The sequence below is a fragment of the Sebastes umbrosus genome, chromosome 15, assembly GCF_015220745.1.
Source record: "Sebastes umbrosus isolate fSebUmb1 chromosome 15, fSebUmb1.pri, whole genome shotgun sequence".
Taxonomy (NCBI): Eukaryota; Metazoa; Chordata; class Actinopteri; order Perciformes; family Sebastidae; genus Sebastes; species Sebastes umbrosus.
Genome location: NC_051283.1, coordinates 18,439,013 through 18,459,342, shown reverse-complemented (window position 1 = coordinate 18,459,342; position 20,330 = coordinate 18,439,013). Strand labels below are relative to the sequence as shown.

Below are 20,330 nucleotides of genomic sequence, written 5' to 3'. Positions count from 1 at the left end.
CAGAATGACCCATTTCAGAATTATATATTAAATAACCTAATTGTATTATATTTATTGATGCATTTATGTGTAAGCAATAAGCATCACTTTAAAGTTGCAGCTGGTAAAGGTGGGGCTAATTTTAACAAATGTATAGCCTATTGCCAGGTTGCTTAATCTAAAACAATACATCATAATTAATTTATTAATTATATTTTGTAAAACTTATATTATATATACAGTATATATTATATATATGTATATATTGTATATGTACATATATATATACATTATATAATATTTATATATTATATCAATATTATTTACCCCACTACATTTATCTGACAGCTGTAGTTACAAAATATAATATAATATATAACATATTATATTTTGTAACTACAGCTGTAGTTGCAAAAATGGGTATAGAGTACTCAAGTAAAGTATAAGTACCTCAAACTTATAATCAAGTGCAGCTTTTTCTCTCATATGACCCAAGAAGATAATATGACCCAAACGAAAAATACTGCGTCATAATGGCGCGAGCAGACAGATGAATTGTGTCACTTCGTACAGGCGGAGATTCCCACACACCACGTGACACGACGTGGTCTTGTGTTGTCGTCACCGGACTCTGATGCTCTCGACCCAGTTGTTCAGTCGGAGAGTCCAGACTCAGAGAGCAGAGAGAGAGAGACGGAGGAGGAGGAGGGAGACTTAATGTCGGCAAGATACTCTCAAATAAACACGTTAAAGGTAAGGAAGAGTTAGCTAAGAGTATGTGTGTCGTGTGTGTGTTTTTATTTGTATATATATATATATATTTTTGTGTATTAAATATGCTGGTAGTGCGGACAGAGTGAGCAACGGTTATGGTTAGTAACGGTCAGCAACATTTATGGTTAGTAACGGTTATGGTTAGTAACGGTCAGCAACGGTTATGGTTAGTAACGGTCAGCAACGGTTATAGTTAGTAACGGTTATGGTTAGTAACGGTCCGCAACTGTTATGGTTAGCAACGGTTAAGGTTAGTAACGGTCAGCATCCTACTGTCGCCAACGGTCACTTTAACGGTCAGCATCCAACTGTCGCCAACGGTCACTTTAACCGTCACTTTAACCGTCATTTAACCGTCAGTAAAGCGGTGAATTAACAGCTATCAGATGTTAACATATCAAGATACAGTTGTGGCTTTAAAAGGAGCTGACAGATGGCGCAAACGTGGTGGTGGTTTGCGGCGTGTAGTCTTCTTCGTCCTAAAACATTACTTATTGAATAGGATTCAACATGGCGAGCTGGGACAACGTCACTATCACCTAATCAACCACAGTTTATATCAATATGTTGGTACAATGGCGGCCTCGCTATAGCTTGTGGGCTAATGTGTGATGAGTTTGATGTAACAGATGCTCGCAGTGTCGCAGTGTTTATCTGCGCTGCTGAGGCCTATAACGATGCCCGCTGCAGGTGCACCATGAAAACGAGGCTTTCACTGTTTATGTTCATGTTTTCAGTCTCATATAACCTCAAATTACTGTCTTATCATCCTTTATAGGTCCAGATTTGTGTTTTTAGTTTAGTCTCCCTTGCATTTCGTTGAGTTTTTAGGTCACTATACATTGCATAGGCCTATAATAAATAACGTCAAGTGGTGCTTTTCAGCTGAAATTATATTTTTTAACAGTCCAACAATTAATCAATAATGTAGATACTCGTTAGTTTATATCCTCAAATGACATATTTACAATTTACCAGTGATTTTTTTTGGCTCAATTTTTCCACTTTCTTTTTAGAAATAAAAACAAAAATGGGGCAATAACTTCCATAAAATATACAAAGGTTTAAATTCCCAGTGATTAACAACCTGTTTATTCAAGTAACGGTCAGCATTATGCTTGTAACTCACTAATTCAATGAACAATTCATATTTTCAAATAATTAAAGTAGATAAAAAATAATATTTTTGCTGAGGCCTATAATGATGCCTGCTGCAGGTGCACCATGAAAACGAGGCTCAATGTTTCAGCTCATGTTTTCAGTTTCATATAACCTTTAAATAACTGTCTCCTCATCCTTTTAGGTCCAGATTGGTGTTTTAGTGTAGTCTCCCTTGCATTTCGTTGAGTTTTTAAGTCACTATACATTGCATAGGTCCAGGGAATGAAATTAACACCTGCCACCTGCCAAATACAGGGTACATTTTGGCTGTGGCAGGTTAAAATTGCAGGTCACCTGCCACTATGGCAGATAGCTTTTCTTTATATTAAGAAATATTATATAAAAAATATTCGAGCCGAATAAAATGATTGGACGGGCTTACAGTCTTGTGACAGCTACAGATACCAGATTCTTTTTTTTTTTTTGTCAGAGCATTTGATTTATTGATTGCTGTTGGGGTGTAATGATAATTTCAACAAATATAACAAAAAAGGTTTCTGAAGATTACCAACTCTAGCTTGAAGGTTACATGACACATTCCTACTGTCTAAACACATCTAAAATGTTCTACATACATTTCAAAAGTGGCAGACAAAAGAACTGAGTGAATGGTAGAAATTTTCAGTGACCTGCCACAGTAGCAGGTGAGGAAAAAACTTAATTTCAGACCCTGCATAGGCCTATAATTGATAACGCTAAGTGGTGCTTTTCAGCTTAAATTATATATATTTTTTCCACCTGACCTAGCATTGGCAACTATTTTGATAACTGATTAAAAGTTTTAGTAATTTTTCAAGCAAAAATTGCCAAACAGTCATGGGTTCCAGCTTCTCAAATGTGAGGATTTACTGCTTTTTTCTATCTTTTCTATCTTTGTAAACTTAATTTCTATGATAATAAACTGAATATTTTATAGTTTTCGACTGTTGGTTAGTTTCAAAGTGGGGTCACCAGGCCCCCCCAGGAATCCTTTAGGGGGTTCCAGGGGGTCCCCAACAAAAAGGGGAATAATTTATTTTCACTATAATTGTATCCATAGGTAACACAATGACATAATGTATGACTGTTTTGGTTATGGGTTTCATATACTTTCTGTAGTAAAACATCTAAAAGCCAAAATCATATCAGATGGGGGACCCTGGGATAAAATCTTATCAAATGGGGGTCTGTGGTCAATTTGTGTCAGTTAAGAGGTCCTTGACATGAAAACATTTTGGAACCACTGGGTTAGACCAAATTGAGACAAATAATGATGCCACCTTGGGCTTTACAAAATAGTGGCAAGACATTTTTCACAATATTCTGTCATTTAATAGACCAAATGATCATTCAATTAATCTATAGTTTATTAATTGATAATGAAAGCAATTGTTAGTTGCAGCCCTTGACATTTAGCTTTTCTTTGATATCAGTATTGTGATAAATTTGTATTACAATTTATGCTTCATACTGTATTCAAACAAGAGGTGTACATTTGTAACAAGAGGCACATTTGTAATGTAGATATGATCATGGCTGAGCAGGTCTTGGTCCTTTCACTTACCTAAAGTTAGGAGTGGTATATGTAATTTTATGTCATGATATTGATATGCATTATGGCTAAACAATTATTTTATTAAGCAATTAGTTAATTGGCAACTATTTTGATAAGCAATTCATTATTTAAGTCATTTTTTAAATAAAAACATACTGACTATTATCTAGTTCCAGCTTCTCTGATTTATGTTACTGTAACTGAATATATTTTGGACTAAAGACGTCACCTTGGGCTGTGATGGACAGTTCTTACAATTTTGACATTTTATAGACCAGATTAATTGATTAATCAAAAAAAAATAATGTGGTGATTAATCTGTTAATGATCTCTGTGAAAATGATCATTAGTTGCAGCCCTAACATATTTTTTGTAGTGGTAAATTTGACAGAGAGTTAACTGAGAAACTATTCATTGATTAAATAACCAGACCTGTCTGTTTTTTGGCTAAACCAGTAAATTAAATGCCTGACAAATCAAGGTACCTCAAGTTGGGAAGGATGCATAAAACAACAATATTAATGCTGCTATATTACCCATATCCTGATTCTGTGTGTGTGTTGTTGCTATCTCAGCATCAGGCCTTCTCTATTAATAATCCACACACCTCCAAATATACGCCATCTATATTAGCCAAAAATGGTCCTTTGCTATTTACAGCCTAGACTCCATATTACATTTTTTTTTATTTATAGGTTAACAGTGTTGTTGGTTGAAGTTCTCCATTTACAGTCTGGCTGTCCCGTGTTGACTGAAGCTGAAGGAGTATACCTGAGCATGACGTTCATCAGCTCAGACAGAAACCGCCTCTCTGTTCTTCCCCTGTTGTCTCTTGTTAACAGGACATGCATGATGCCATGCGGACAAAATGAGTGTGCTCTCCTTATGATACAGTTTTACAGTGAGGGATTTTGAATGAACATTTTTTCATATTGTCAAGGGTCATTTAATGGTAGAACAAATTGAGGTAGTGGATATTTCTGCTGAAGTGTCACCATCAGGCTGTGAAACTAATTTAAACTAAGTCCAGGATTACTGAATTTCTATTGCAGCCATAGAAATAACTGCCTCATCCCATAAAAAATATTTTGTACTTATTCTGTTTTGCTTTTGATGGAGTATTGGAGAGGGGGATATTTAACATTTTGGATAACTGTGTTTTGCTTACACTTCAGTTGTGTTTGGTAATATTTAGATTTTAGAAGGATCGGTGGGTTTATATTGACCAGACAAGATAAATAAAGCTGAGTTATCTTGCTTACACCACCTCCTGAAATTGGCAACTGCTTACATTGTCAGGAGTGAATAATTGATTTAAGCTGTAAGCTTGATAAATTAGCCATGCTCTGTTAGAGCTATGCTACGGCAGTGTATTGCTGCCACAAGGAAAAAATAACTTATTTCTTCTACAACATGTAGGGCTGCACAATTAATCGAATATTAATCGTGATCACCATTTTGGCTTCCCACAACTAAATGGACATGATTGACTGCGATATTGACATTTAAAATGCTGCACGAGAGACCTACAGTGAGAAGTGGCTCGTGAGAAACTTTACTGAATGTTGCGGCTGCAGTCGAAGAGTAGAGTAGAAGAGTAAGAGTACTGTATATTACTCATTTAAAGTTAAAAAGTTTTGGTACAATTATATTTTGCTTCTAGGAGTTACACTGTGAGTAAGGACCAGTCTTATTTTGATGCAAAGATTTGTACATTAACAGGAAAGTAGCACAACATAAAAATGAAAGCAGTGCTCTGTTTATTTAAATGTGAAAGTGCAATAAATATATTTTGTCCCTAAAATCTACTGTATGAATAGTCGTGATCTCAATATTGATTAAACTAATCATGATTATCAATTTGGTCATAATCGTGCAGTCCTAACAACAAGATTATTTCAATATTTCAACATTCCACCTTATTTTGATTCAACAAGAAAATGTTATCCTTCTTATTAAATTTTGTAATGAGAAACTTGAAAATTTGCTATAACAAGATAAGCTGGTATTAAAACCATAAACTTTAATTTTTTGCTTTTGTTTTTCAACAAAAAAATCTGTCCTGTTTCTATGAAGAATAATTGAGATTTAGTTCTCAATGGTAAGCAGAATGTTGCCATACTCTGCTAACCTAAAGTGCAGCCATCTGTCACAAGGAGAGGTATCTGCAGGTTTGACATAGAGAGAGCTGCTGCTGACATGATGCGTCACGATGACAAACTCTTGCCAGACTGCTGCATCGGCTGGTGGATAGGCAGACAGCGACTCAGTGTGGAATTTATCTACAGTACCAGGTGGTCCAAGTGGCAATTTCATAACAGGACTCAAATGTTGTTATCATTGAGTGATTTAAGGAGTTTGATTAAAATTCAGCTGATTCTGTGGTGAATGCAGTGTGTGAAACAACCACATGAAACTGTTTTTACAACAGAGTTAGTCACTCATCATATGACTGTGAGACAGCATTTTATTTTTTATATCACATGCTAGCCAGCTTTTAGAAGCTATTGCATGTTCAAGAGCTGTTATTAATTCTTAAAATGAGTAGTATTTTCATTTTATTTAAGTCATCCTGCATCAGAGATCACAACTTCTCACTTGTAACCTGTTGTGGCGCTACATATTTGAACACGCTGACCTCTGTATAGGCCCCTCTGCTTTGTGTGGCTGTTCCTATATTGTCACTGTGTTTCCTGGTGCTGCTCAGGCACGCACATAGCATGTTGTATATGGGTCTGTTGAGGTATTGTGCTAGCCTAATTGTGTTAACGTGGCTCTCTGGCTAGCCCACTGAATCCCCCCCTCTTTAACCTAATTCCCCTCATGATAGCTATCAGCAGAAGCCAGGGATAGTGGCACTGTCCTTATCATCGGGGCATCTCTCCTAAGAGGATTTGATATCACCCACATAATGCTTGTAAAAATCGTACACAAACAGTGCCTCAAACTGACTCACCCCCTCCACCCCTTGTGTGCACTTGTGAGATAATGGCTGGCAGAGAGGGCACTAACTTTTAATGTCCTTGAAGAGCCTAAAACTTTTTTTTCTCTCAGCGTTAGTTTTCTTTGTGAAAGACCAGGGTTTTATTTATTTATTTGTACAATTTTCTTGACTATATTAAATCAAGTACTTTTTAAGCAATTACAACTAGAATGGCAATCGGAGAGCGCAGACCTCCGCCAAGGTGCCTGACTTTAAAAACATCAAAGCTCACAGCTGGCGGTACCGTGAGTTGGTCGGTTTATTATTAACACGGTGTGTTTCTGTATAACGTATCAGCGGATGCCTCTCTCATTCAGCAGCCTTGTTATATCTGTATAACGTTACACTACGTTGTCTCTCATCCCGTCATCTACCGCTTTTTTCTTTCTCACCGTGGATGGCCAGCAGCTCCCGCACCTCGAAGTCTCGCCACACATCCACACATGTATCTCTCTGCTCTCAGAAGGAAGAAGGCGGGTTCACACGTTATCAACGCGTCATCAGTTACACTGCGCATGTGTTATACCCTGTGGTCTTAATGCTCAGGCTGATCAGAATCCGTAAAAAAAAAATCCTGAATCCGGATCATGATCCGGATCACCATCAAATTTGAATGGATTGTTCATTGTGCCACACCCCACCCCTCCAAAGAATTTCATTCAAATCCATTGCAAACTTTTGGAGTAATCCTGCTAACAGACAGACAGACAGACAAACAAACAAACCAATGCCCCTGGCCTTGGCGGAGGTAACTACATGTATCAATGTATCAGTGTCGACACATACATCTGTTGTCAAAATATCAGAGGAGAAGGCCGTCTGCTGACATAGCTGTTGTGACGCTATGCACAATTCTGACATTCTCTTGACTGCTTGGCGTGTTACTTTGGAGGAAATCCATCATACACAGATAAAAGGCTACAAACAGGCCAGTACGGATTAATTCAGTACTAAAAGTCACTTCTGTTAAACATGACTTAGCCTACAAGATCATCTTTAAGCTTCTACTACAATTTGTGAATGTTAATAAGGACCAGTGGATGAATCAATTATTGTTTATTGAATTTCTGCTAAATTAAACTTGATGATATTAGGCTATCATTCTACAAATGTCTGTTGTCCAAGCTAATGATTCACAACAAGCTGTAATTATAGATTAATACAGTTAGGCTAGTAATGGAAGTTAATATTTTGATAATCGATTAATTGGTTTGAGTAATTTTTTAAGAAAAAAAGTGTAAAAATTCTCTGATTCCAGCTTCTTAAATGTGAATATTTTCTGGTTTCTTTACTCTTCTATGACAGTAAACTGAATATCTTTGAGTTGCGGACAAAACAAGACATTTGAGGACGTTGTCTTGGGCTTTGGGAAACACTGATGGACATTTTTCACCATTTTACTGACCAAACAACAAATCAATTAATCGAGAAAATAATTGACAGATTAAATAACAATGAAAATAATCATTAGTTGCAGCCCTATAATGTTTTAACAGTAGCTGAAACGATTGATCAACAGAAAAATATTGACAATTATTTTGATAATCGTTTAAGTAACTTTTTTTTTTAAGCAAAATGCCAAGTATTCCCTAGTGACTGATAACTTCTCAATTGTGATGTTTTGCTGCATTTCTTTGTCTTTTCTGACAAGAAACTGAATATCTTTGAGCTTTGGACTGTTGGTCGGACCAAACAAGCAATTTGATGACATCACCTTGAGCTTAAGGAAATCATGAAAGGCATATGTTTTTCTGACGTTTTATAGACCTAACAATAATCGATTAATGGAAAAAGACCTAGAACACAGTTTGTTGCTTCTTACATCAGTGTGATTCTTTTACATGTGATTTCAGCCTTATTTCCCAGCCCTAACATGGATGGCAAATCCACAATCCTTTCAAGTTACAAACTTTAATGCTTTACATGGACATTGGACAGGGAGGAGATCACATGCTTTGACTGTGTGGGCCACATGATTAGTTAAGGACTCTTGGGTTATTCAATTACATCTCTGGGTTTCCTCGGAGGACAGATGTCTTGTGTTGTGTAACGCAAGCAAACAAAACCATATTGCGTTACAGAATTATTAAGTAGGGTGTTTGTCAACTCAGATGACAGTGATCCTTTAAGATAAACCGATATGCAAACATTTCACTGACAGATAAATGGATTTTTCAAGTAATTCAGCAAAATTGCTGTACTCGGTGTGCTATATATGCCCCCCTTACACAACCATTGTTGTCCGGAAAGCCGGGAGGGATTTGGCTCCTCAGATAATGATTGTAATCTGTTATGATCTTAATAGAGACTGTCAGTATGAAGCAGAACCAGCACTCGCCATGATTGTCTGCAGTCTCTCACTGCACTGTCCTAGTGATGGACAGACAGGGATCATGAGGACAACCGCTGGAGTCTGGATGCATTTGCCAGGGCGAAATAGAGCAGTGTTGCATAATGCTTACTGTGTGGCCTGGAAAGAGGGGTGGAGAAGGATAGAGGGAGTATGAGAGACAGTAAGCATGATTTTTAGCTTTCTAATCTGCCTCTGACTGAATGGATATTTCTGTACTGATGTATTTATATATTTGGTGGTGGTGCGTGCGAAAGAGTGTTTGCTTGTGTTTGCACATGTATACATACATAGCTGTACTTTATGCTGTAGTTTAAACAGCACAGGCCTATGCTCACTGTAAAGTCCGTCCGCTGCAGACTCAAGCTTTTCTTTTAAAGTCAGCAATTAGGGGAATGGCTTTTTGGCTCCTATCCAGCTCAGCATACATTTTCCTGCAGGCCTTTTATATGAAACCTGCACAGCACATTTGAAAGCACCTAATCAACCTTGTAAATCTGACCTCACTTGAAGAGAGATTTCTATTTTCTAGTGTGCAGCTCCGTGTCATGCATGTAGATGCTCCATTAGCGTTACAGATTGCAGTGTAGAGGCGTGGAAACCTGTTGACCATGTTGTGTAAGACCCTGGTGGGGGGGGCACTGCAGTAATGGCCTATATGTTAGGCCTCTTCCTGAAGCAAAGCAGATTAATAATGCATTTGGTTACCAAGGCACCACCTGCGTCGATGGTAACACTGTACGCACTGGTGTGGACAGTGTTTGCCGTCTCCTCAATTTCTCTGCTGGCTAAATCCATAAACGCCAGTGTGTGTGAGGTTGACAGTTTTATGTAGTTATGTAGGTCTGAATGAAGCCTGTCATTACTGATGTAAGTTTCCACTGAGATCAAGTTCATTCACAGCAGTAAAAAGCATCCAGTAAACCTCTGGTTGTTATTGGGAAAGTTTCAGAATGACAAAATAATGTCAAAATGACTTCCTTCATGAAACTCTGGAGGAGTTGCATAAAACCACAGTTCAGTGGTTGATTCATTTCTGCCATCACATCCACCAACACCATCACCACCCCAACCTAGCTGGGTAACATTGACATTAGAGCTGAAATGAATAGTTGATCAATCTTTAATTAATTAGAAGAAAATGTATATTTTTTTAAGCAAAAAGGTCCAACATGACCTAGTTCCAGCTTTTCCATTGTGAGAATTTGCAGCTTAATTTTTTTATTTTATGTTAACGTAAACTGAATATCGCCAATAGAGAGGTAAAGTCCATCCCCTCCGAGTGGACCCCATGGGACCTTATTTTGGAAAAACATATGTACAGTAGCCAACAGCAAGAGAGAAATATTTTTTTGATTCCATTTGAATTGTGCCATGAATCACACATATGATGTTTGTCAATTCAAAAACATATTTTTTCCAAACCAAGGGCCTATGGTGGTCCTCTCTATGGTTTTGGACTCATCTTGATCAGACCAAAACAAACAATTTGATTATGTCACCTTGGACTCTGGAAATTCTTTTACTATTTTTGACCAAATGATTGATTGAAAAATTATGATAATAATCCGTGGATTAATTGCTAATGAGAATAATCAGTAGTTGCAGCCTAAGTGACATTAATTCAAGTCAAATTTGTAACACAAATATTATATACACCCAATATGAACCATTCGATAGTGGAGTCACCCAAATATCGTTACCGTGTAGGTGCAATATTTAAATGCACACATTAAATTCACACTGTTAAGGCAAAGTAGCACATTATTATTATTGCAGTGAGGAACTGCGGTTGCTGCCAATGACACTTTTAGTGTTGTGCACTTTGTGCCTCTTTTTGCTCACTTCCCAAACCTGCAGGGTTTTGGACTGGACCTCCCCCAGCAGCCAGAAATGTGCGTTTTCAGATGTGCCTGGATAGTCAGCCACAACAGTAAAGTAGCCCTCCCCTAGCTGTTCTTCTCAGAGGCAGTGTGACGCAAGTGTCTCATCTGGTGTTTATAGTGACTTTCTAACCTGTGGCCTATTTTATGACATTAGATCACTTGCTGCTGCTGCTGCTGCTGCTGCCCATTGTTTTTCAGTGAAATACCACAGGATGAGTGTAATCTCATGAATGACTCATAACTCATTTTCTTCTCCTCCTCTCTCATCTCTGCTTCGGCAGCAGAATCAGCCTTACATTACTTTACTTTTTTTTTATCACATATTCATGATTGTTCATCATGAAACAAAAAAAGGAATATATAATACCAAACTTATTTTAATAGACATGTAATAATTCACACACATATTTATAGACTTAACCCTATTTTTAATGTTTGGATATTATTTTCTACAGCAATTTTAGTTGTGTGTGATGATCTACATTTCACCTCACTGAATATAAGTTTTGCTGATGAAATAACCAAATTTTATCACCATTTGTCATATTAAGTAGCTTACTCCATTCATGGTTCTGATGATGTAGTTAAGCACTCAGCCTCTTTCACATGAACACACTTGCATACTAACACTAACATACCCAGTTGACAACCATCTTCTTGATACCGGTTATTCCATCTCACCAATGTTAGGCCAGATAATGCAGAGAGAGCCAAACTAAATCGTGATACATGTCGCTGGATTATTATCTGAATAGACAGAGATTCATCCAGCTGCTAACTGTCTTCGTCCGACTTCATCCAAAATGTAACTGTTGTTGTGGTTAAATTATTTCAGCTGCAAATATACTTTTGCTGCCGGGGGTTTGTTTAGTGTATTATATTATATGCTTTATTTAATTAAGGCTGAAGCAAACAGAAATCATTTGTAACAATTGGATTTATAGTGCCTTCAAATGAAACTCATGAGCTTGTGTTTACAACATTGGAAGTCGTGTTTACAACATTGGAAGTCGTGTACACAATATGCTTGGTGTTCAAGTGGTTAAGTTGTGAGAACGCTTCTTCTAAGCAACGGCAATATTAACATTACTGTCGGTGCCTAGAAGCCACAGAGGCTAACAATTTAGCAAGCTAGCAAGTGGGTAACTTGTAAGTAAATGCAAAGGCATAATGACAGAGGAAAAAGATGAGGCAGGTGGGAATATCAACATTTTCCTCAGACATATTATAAAATTACAAAGAATTGCGATATACGACTAAAATTGCAATATATTAACTTATTAGGCACCGAAAAGTTTACTTCCATGGCCTCCGCCATTTCTGACGTCTACAAACACGTAACAACTGGTGAACTCGGAGCTTTCAGAAACTTTCCACCTACGAGGTCGTGAATACCACAAGAGGGGGGCGTTCATATGGACTCTTCTCGTGAACACGGTAAACACGACCCCATTTGAAGGCACCATAAATATGAACCACGATTCAGTATTAGATCAGTAATAAAAACAAACATATCTATTCATATCATTTTCTCTTTGAAGTGCTTTATTCACCAAATTCTATGAGCTGAGGGATATGGCAGCTAAAAATCTGAAGATCCGAGTTTGTAGCAGGCCAAACGGAGGCAATTGGAGCAACAGGTGACATGCCCAGATTCCACACCTGACCGTAAACACAGGATGAAGGGTATACCTCACCCCCCTCTTATTGCTGTTCTCTTTAGTTGTATTCTTATCTGTGATGCTCTGGTAGCAGATCTCCCTGATCCATTTCAAGGCCTTGATTACAGCCAGGTGCTCTCCGTCCCCGGTAACCCAGGTCTCTTCCTGGACCTGTGCCCTCTCCATTACTGCAGGTGTTGCAACAGTCTTTGTCGTAGAAAGGGCCTGTGGTGGCTCCTCTCTCTTTCTATTTTCAGCCTTTTCCTTCTGATCCCCCACACCCTAGTTTTCTCTTTGCAAAGGCCCTGTAAGCCTTGGAAGTTTCAGCATCAATGTCCATTTTTCTACTTTTTCGACAATAAGACCTGGTAAAGACCAATCACATTTGATTTTATCTCTTATAGAGTGAATAAAAGGCATATTTTAGCACAATCAAATCAATCCAAAGGAAGGTAAAACAGCATAAAATTATAATATAGCTCGGTTTTAGTTTGTGAAACAGAAGGTGCTGTAGCTCTCCTCAATACCTCTGTCCTCTCTTCCTGCAACATTTAATTGCCAGTCACCTTTTTAATCAGGGATATGCAGTGCTTGTGTCTTTTGCTAGTTTGGCATAGATACTGTTCTCAACTGAAATATTTAAACTGGCATTACGTCTTGTTGGATCACACTGATGACGGCTTATAGCTGAAACGCGTTCGTTTACGTTTGATTGCCCAGAATAAACCAAAAAAGACTCTTTATCTGGGAGTGCCGGTGATTTGTTTCTTCTGGCCTAGATACTGTACCATCATTGAGTTTTTCTGCTTACTTCTGGGACTTTTGAGATGTATTAAAGATGTTGAAATTGTATGAATATTCATACTGTGAACATTAGATCTTCTTACCTGCATGTTTGTGCTGGATACAGATGTTTTTTTAAGCAAATTAATCTTAATTCTACTTCTCCTCTTCTCATAGATTGTTCTAGTAGCAGAGTGAGCCTTCCCCCACACCATGTCTCAGGACAAGAGTGGATACCCTATTATGGGTGAGAACAACCCACTTCATAACAATGTCTATGGACGACCTCAGCCAGGTTTCGGCATGCCCCCTCCCAACTACAGCCAAGCCCCAGGGGGACCGTACCCACCAGCAGCCGGCTATGGACAGCCGGGTGTCCCCCAGGCAGGCCCAGGTTTCGCCCCTGGTCCCTACCCTCAGATGCCTTACCCTCAGATGCCCTACCCACAAGGACCCTACCCTCAGGGGCCTTATCAGCAAGGACCCGCACAGCCAGGCTTTCCCGGTGATCCCACGGGTGAGTGGTTAAACCAAAGATGGAAGGCATTTTTTAACAGACTTTCCCTTTCTAGGCCACCTTATTCTTTGTTGTTAGATACCTGAATGTGTCTCAGTAAACCATGACATAGCCAAATAGTGCCTCTATGACGTCATGTCATTTGACTCTGCTTATGCTTCATTCCCAAAAAACAATGTGCTCAGCTAAAGTTGTGGTCATTTATTACTTTTCCGAAAGTTTTCCACTCAGTTCTCCATGTGAACGTTACCAGTTTGGATGGAGTTTTCTCTATAAATGAATTTACACACTCAAGGCCTGCGAATGCTAGAAGAATTGTGTACATTATCCAGGGCAACAAGAAAACACAATGCTGGCTCCAGTTTGGATCCGACTCAACCCAGATGACTGGAAAATCAATGAGATGATCAATACTACAATCAGTGTGTGCTGAAAACACAATAAACACGTGTACATTCGTTTAACCTGTTGTCGTGTTATTGTTGTTCACCAGTACCTGCTGGCAGCCCTGGTTACCATGGTGATGGGCCTCCATCTTATTACGACAATGAGGAATTCACCAACTCTGGCTTTGAGGACAAGACCATCCGACAAGCCTTCATCAGAAAAGTAGGTCCTTTACTGTGTCAAATATATTTAGTCTGACAAAGAAGTAAATACAGCATGTAATACAACTTGTATTAATATATAAATACCACGAAAACATATTTTTTCTCCTCACCTGCTTCATTCCTCTTTCTCACCAGGTCTTCATGGTTCTCACAGTGCAGCTAATGGTCACTTTCTCCTTCGTTGCCATCTTCACCTTTGTTGATGAGGCCAAGGACTTTGTGCGGCGTAATCCATGGACATACTATGTGTCCTATGCAGTCTTCTTTGTGTCTCTGATCGTGCTCAGCTGCTGTGGAGACTTCCGCCGCAAGCACCCCTGGAACTTGGTGGCACTGGTAAGAACTGGCCCTAATTCCAAATAATAAAGAAAGTATGGATTAACTAATTAATTGTAAGAGTCTGTTTACATGATAAATAAACAGATTCATGCACAGTGTGTGCACCATATTAATGTACAATGATTCCGATTTTTAGACAGAAAATATGCAAAACAAACTGAAAGGAAAGCGGTAGATGCTCCTGAGAATCCAACATAATCTAACGTAAGGCAGGGGTGTAGTGGAGGCTAAATGCACGCAAACGGCGTTTACCCACCTTCTAAATTCTGAAATTGTGTTTAAACACAGCCTTTCCTGACTGTTTATGCACACTTTGCACCTATTAATGCACACAAACTGGGCTGCCTCTGTCAGTTTATTCTGCAAAGTCTACATGACATGACATTTTTCTGTTGTCCCATGTCCAGTGGAGACAGAAACATGAACAAAGTGAAAAAGGTGTAACTGGTTTAAGATTTAAAGAAAAAGAAGTAGGATTGACGAAAAGAGTAAGAAACAATTCAGTGATTCAAGTGATAGAGACATGACATGTGATAGAGAGACGTGTAGGCGAGAAATTCTGAGAAGACAGAAAAACTGTTTGTGTTGAGTATAAAATGATTGACAGGTCTTTTAATACAGGAGTTCACACTATATAACAACTCTATGAATGTTTTGTTTTCTTATGCTGTTTAAGGGATTTGCATCAGTAATGTTTGTAGACACAGCAGTAACATTTCCATACACTGTAGTTTCAGTTCTGATCAGTTGAGAAACACAAATTGCTTTTCATCAAATCACACTGCTCACTTACGTGTGTGATGTGGCTTTTTGTCAATAAATTAGTTCCACATCAATACGTTTTTTTTATATTCCAAACATCTATAATAATAAGATTATTCTTGATTCAAAACAGTTTTTTGAGACAGACTAATGGTCCATGTTTCTTTCATTTTACCTGAAACCACACCATATAAAGTGGGTCATAAGTGATGTTAATTTGACGGTGTGTTTTCTGTGTCTTGCAGTCCATACTGACCCTGAGCCTCTCCTACATGGTGGGCATGATCGCCAGCTTCTATGACACAGAGACTGTCATCATGGCCGTGGGCATCACTGCAGTGGTCTGCTTCACTGTCGTGCTCTTCTCACTACAGGTCAGCACACACAAACAGCTGCTTGAATAAATGTATTTAAATGTCTACAGACAAACATCGACCCTCTGGTTCAAAAGCAAAAGTGAGAATTTCTTCTAATTCGTTTTTCACAGTGAGGTGTGCAACTTAATCAATCTCAAACACTAAAGGCACACTCATACACAGGATTATCGCTGTCTTTATATATATTATAGCTGCTTGTTAACCCTCTGGACTCCGTCTATTTAATGTAAATACACTGAGCATGTTTTATTTACAGTAACAACTTTATGTATAAATCATGTAGAGACAAGCTGAGACAACAAGTTGAAAATGCTGATGTGGGGGCTTTCAAACTGCATTCCATTTATGTTTCTAGACCATTTTTAAAGCTGTAAGTTATTTTTCTAAATTATTTTTTCTTTAGTGATGTACAATGACAGAGTTTCTGCCGTGTGTGTATAAATAGTGAAACAAAATTTTTTACAACCAAAAACTCTTCTATAATATTGTGAATGATTTCGACTTAAGATTTGTACATTTTCATAGGCGCCTGTGTCATTTTTCTTGTATTTTGGGTTCCTGGTAGCTTTACATTTGTTAAATTGACAAATTGTGAGGTCAGTCTGAAAGCTGAGTTTCTGCTGAAAAAAAGAATAGCATGCATGTGGTGTAAAGAGAGTTTAAAAGATGCCAAACAAAGACAGAAATTAACCAAAATTATCTGGACTCCAGAGGTATGTGTCTTTTGAATTGTTAAGACTGCTTTTGAAGTGAATTTCTTATAGTCTCATGTCTTATCACAGCTCATATTTTCCAACATCTCATGTATTTTTTTCTCTCCTTCTTCACCACAGAGCAAGTATGACTTCACTTCCTGTCGGGGCGTGCTGTTTGTGTGCCTGATCGTGCTGTTGCTCTTCTCCATCCTCTGCATCTTCATCCACCACAGGATCTTGCACATCGTCTATGCTTCGCTGGGGGCCCTGCTCTTCACCTGCGTAAGTTTCACACTCACATCGTGTCCTTAAAAAATCACATTTATTATTTCAGTGGCTGTTGCTTGTATTTTGATTTAGCGTTATTTGGAAAATTTCTGTTTTAGTGCAACAGTAATGATCACTTGGATGTCATTACTTGAGCAAGGGCAGTTCATTTTATCAAAGGTCTAACCTGTAAGTTAATTCTCCAGTTGGGTGATTTCATATTTGTGGGGTAATGACGTCCAGACGTCTGGATACCGTAACCATTGGAGTACAGACGGTTTTCCAACTTCCAGTGACTTTTATTTTGCTTATATCTAGCTCTGATATAGATCACAGGATTTATTGGCTACACATAGCCCGGTTTTAGGCTATAATTTAAAAACATCCTTACATATTTTAAAAATATATAACCTCTAAATATTTAATATACAGTAAGTACTGCACACCCCCACGTTAACAGTTTAACTATTTTTTTGTTGTCATATACACAGATTGACAGATTGAAACGCCTAGTCTACTAAACTATCACTTTTCCACCTTGAATAACTTTAATCTAAACTAAACGTGTACAGACAAATAGACGTATAATATACATCTATTAAACGTAAAATTGCTCATTGGGTTGAAATGACTAATTCCATCCTTGTTTCTTCTCTGAAGTTTTTGGCAGTGGACACTCAGCTTCTCCTGGGCAACAAGAAGCTGGCTCTGAGTCCGGAGGAGTACATTTTTGCTGCCCTCAACCTCTACACCGACATCATCAACATTTTCCTCTACATCTTGGCTATTGTGGGACGCTCCCGTGAATGAGGCTGCACTTTAAAGAGAACAGGAGGGAGACAGAGAACGCCTCCCTTTATTGTGAAATGATGCTAACATGCTCTCCTTTAACTTTTTCTTCACTTTTTTTCCCATGATACTCTTCGTTACCTCTCCTATCACACATACACCTTTTTTTAAACAGGCAGTTGTGCTTTGGAGCAGACGCAGCCTGTCATAAAATCCAGCTGAGAGGGACATTATTTATTCAATACAAATCTTGCCATTCATGACAAAATGATCTTTTCCTCAATTTGACCACTTTGCTTGCTGTAAGTGTCCCCTGCTTCTACTAACACAGATCGCCACATTACCTATCCCCCAACTTCCAGTTTGGCTCGATTCATACAGTGTAAAACATGCTATCCTGTGGATGCTTGGCACTCAGCCTTGCCTTGCTGCAGAGATTGAAGAGAAAAAGAGCGAGGAACGTATCCGTAGCGCCTAATATTGATGCAAACCAGCTTTGCCTGAAGAGAAGTTAATGCTAGAAATTCTCTCCTCTTTCACTCCGTTTCCCAAACGTATCTCTCCCTTTGAGCCCGCTGGTGTAAAGTAACTCTGCATGGCAACACTGGAAACACAACTAAAGATGTGTTATGATTCTTTAGAGCTACCAGAGGAATCCCTCTAGCTTGCTTGTCACAGCTGTAAATAGTTAAGTGTATTACTGTATACGATGCCAGTACCCCTGTCCCCCCCCCCCCCTGAAAGGCATGCTGGAGTGATTAATATGGATGTGTTGCTTTTGGGGAAATATGTGCTCTAATATCAGAACTTCACTTACCCAGTACACTAACTAAAATCTTTTAATTGAAAAAGAATGAAGATCAATGTTGGATGTGACAAACATAAATTAGTATTTATAAACTATATATTCCCACAGAATATCTCTTCATGTTTTGAAATTATTTCTATGATTCCAAAGCTGAGATGTCCCCTTATCTTCTTCCCTTTTTCTTTACTGTCCTCCTCACTAATTTCCTCTCATCTGGTCATTAACGTGAAGTGAAAATTTAGTGCTGTATTTATTTTTTCTCATTACAACTAATGTGAACTAAAGTTGAAGTATTTGACCACTCCTATAAGCTGATTGAAGTTTCAGAACTTCTGAATTTTAACTCAACTATGATGAAGTAGATGGACAACGGACTTATAACTTATCTATTTATTGAGCTTGCTGTAGATAACAGGGTTGCTTTGAGGTTGCTCTAAGCTTGTGTTGAGGAAAACAAACGCGGACTGTTTAGAAATGTACAAAGACTTGATTGTGAAACCATCACCTACTGGTTATACTCACAAGCTAAAGGAATCAACATGCACTGGAAGCCAAAATAAGTCACTGCACATACACACACACACACACACAACTTGAATGATATATTTAACATGAGCATTTTTTTTATTCTGTAATGTCTGTTTTGATTTTTCCACCTCTTGCATGACCCTGTCCTCTCATTTGCATGTGCTGATAATGCACACTATACAGGTATTCCTGTTTTGGAGAGACACAGTGTTGTTTGGCAGCCCTGTTAGACTTTTTTTTAACTCTTGTGTTTGTATCTGACTGACGTGTACGTGTACATATAACTCCTTAGTGGTTTGATGTGTATAGATAAAGTAATTTTGGGGCTTTGTAGGTCTGTTGGCATTGTATATTTGCATTAAATCAAAATGGAACCACATTCCTCTACACTGCTGTTGGCTTTTCATTAAAACTGATACAATGTGATGGTGTCACCTTTTGTTTGTTCATTTACCCCGAACCCCTCTGAAGATATTTTCTGATAAAACTACACTGGTTGTGTTCTTGATTGAATTACTAGTCTGACCAATAAATCAGCCGATATATATATCTTATATCTGTAACTATATATATATATATATATATAGCTCTATATATATATAACTTTATATATATATATATATATAACTATATATATATATAACTATATTTATATATAGTTATAGTTATATATATATATATATATATATATATATATGTAACTGTAGGTAAATATAATATGTAAATACTGGTAAATAAATTAAGTGTGCTACTATATATATATATATGTCATATCTGTAACTAGGTAAATGTAAATACTGGTACATAAATTAAGTCTGCTACTATATATATATATGTTATATCTGTAACTGTAGGTAAATATAATATGTAAATACTGGTACATAAATTGTCTGCTACCATATATATATATATATATATATGTTATATCTGTTATATCTGTAACTGTAGGTAAATATAATATGTAAATACTGGTACATAAATTAAGTCTGCTACTATATATATATATATATATGTATATATATATATATATATATATAATATCTGTAACTGTAGGTAAATATAATATGTAAATACTGGTACATAAATTAAGTCTGCTACTATATATATATATATATATATATATATATATATATATATAATATCTGTAACTGTAGGTAAATATAATATGTAAATACTGGTACATAAATTAAGTCTGCTACTATATATATATATATATATATATATATATAATATCTGTAACTGTAGGTAAATATAATATGTAAATATTGGTACATAAATTGTCTGCTACCATATATATATATATATATATGTTATATCTGTAACTGTAGGTAAATATAATATGTAAATACTGGTACATAAATTGTCTGCTACTATATATATATATATATATATATATATGTTATATCTGTAACTGTAGGTAAATATAATATGTAAATACTGGTACATAAATTAAGTCTGCTACTATATATATATATATATATATATATATATATATATATATATGTTATATCTGTAACTGTAGGTAA

General features: G+C 37.2%; 1 protein-coding gene across 1 annotated transcript; it reads left to right on the top strand.

Moving 5' to 3' along the window:
- The first annotated feature begins 577 nt into the window (after positions 1–577).
- Positions 578–19,230, top strand: grinaa (glutamate receptor, ionotropic, N-methyl D-aspartate-associated protein 1a (glutamate binding)). The gene is made up of 7 exons (XM_037795000.1): positions 578–732; positions 13,289–13,628; positions 14,122–14,237; positions 14,375–14,575; positions 15,586–15,714; positions 16,551–16,694; positions 17,340–19,230. The coding sequence occupies exons 2-7, from the start codon at positions 13,325–13,327 to the stop codon at positions 17,487–17,489; spliced, it is 1,044 nt and encodes a 347-aa protein (XP_037650928.1). The 5' UTR covers positions 578–732; positions 13,289–13,324; the 3' UTR covers positions 17,490–19,230.
- Positions 19,231–20,330: the final 1,100 nt, after the last annotated feature.

Excerpts from the sequence above, each read along its gene's own strand:
- grinaa (XM_037795000.1), top strand. The coding sequence starts at position 13,325 with ATGTCTCAGGACAAGAGTGGATACCCTATTATGGGTGAGAACAACCCA. Across the intron at positions 14,576-15,585 it reads CCTGGAACTTGGTGGCACTG|TCCATACTGACCCTGAGCCT; the intron begins GTAAGAACTGGC and ends TGTGTCTTGCAG. Across the intron at positions 16,695-17,339 it reads GGGCCCTGCTCTTCACCTGC|TTTTTGGCAGTGGACACTCA; the intron begins GTAAGTTTCACA and ends TCTTCTCTGAAG.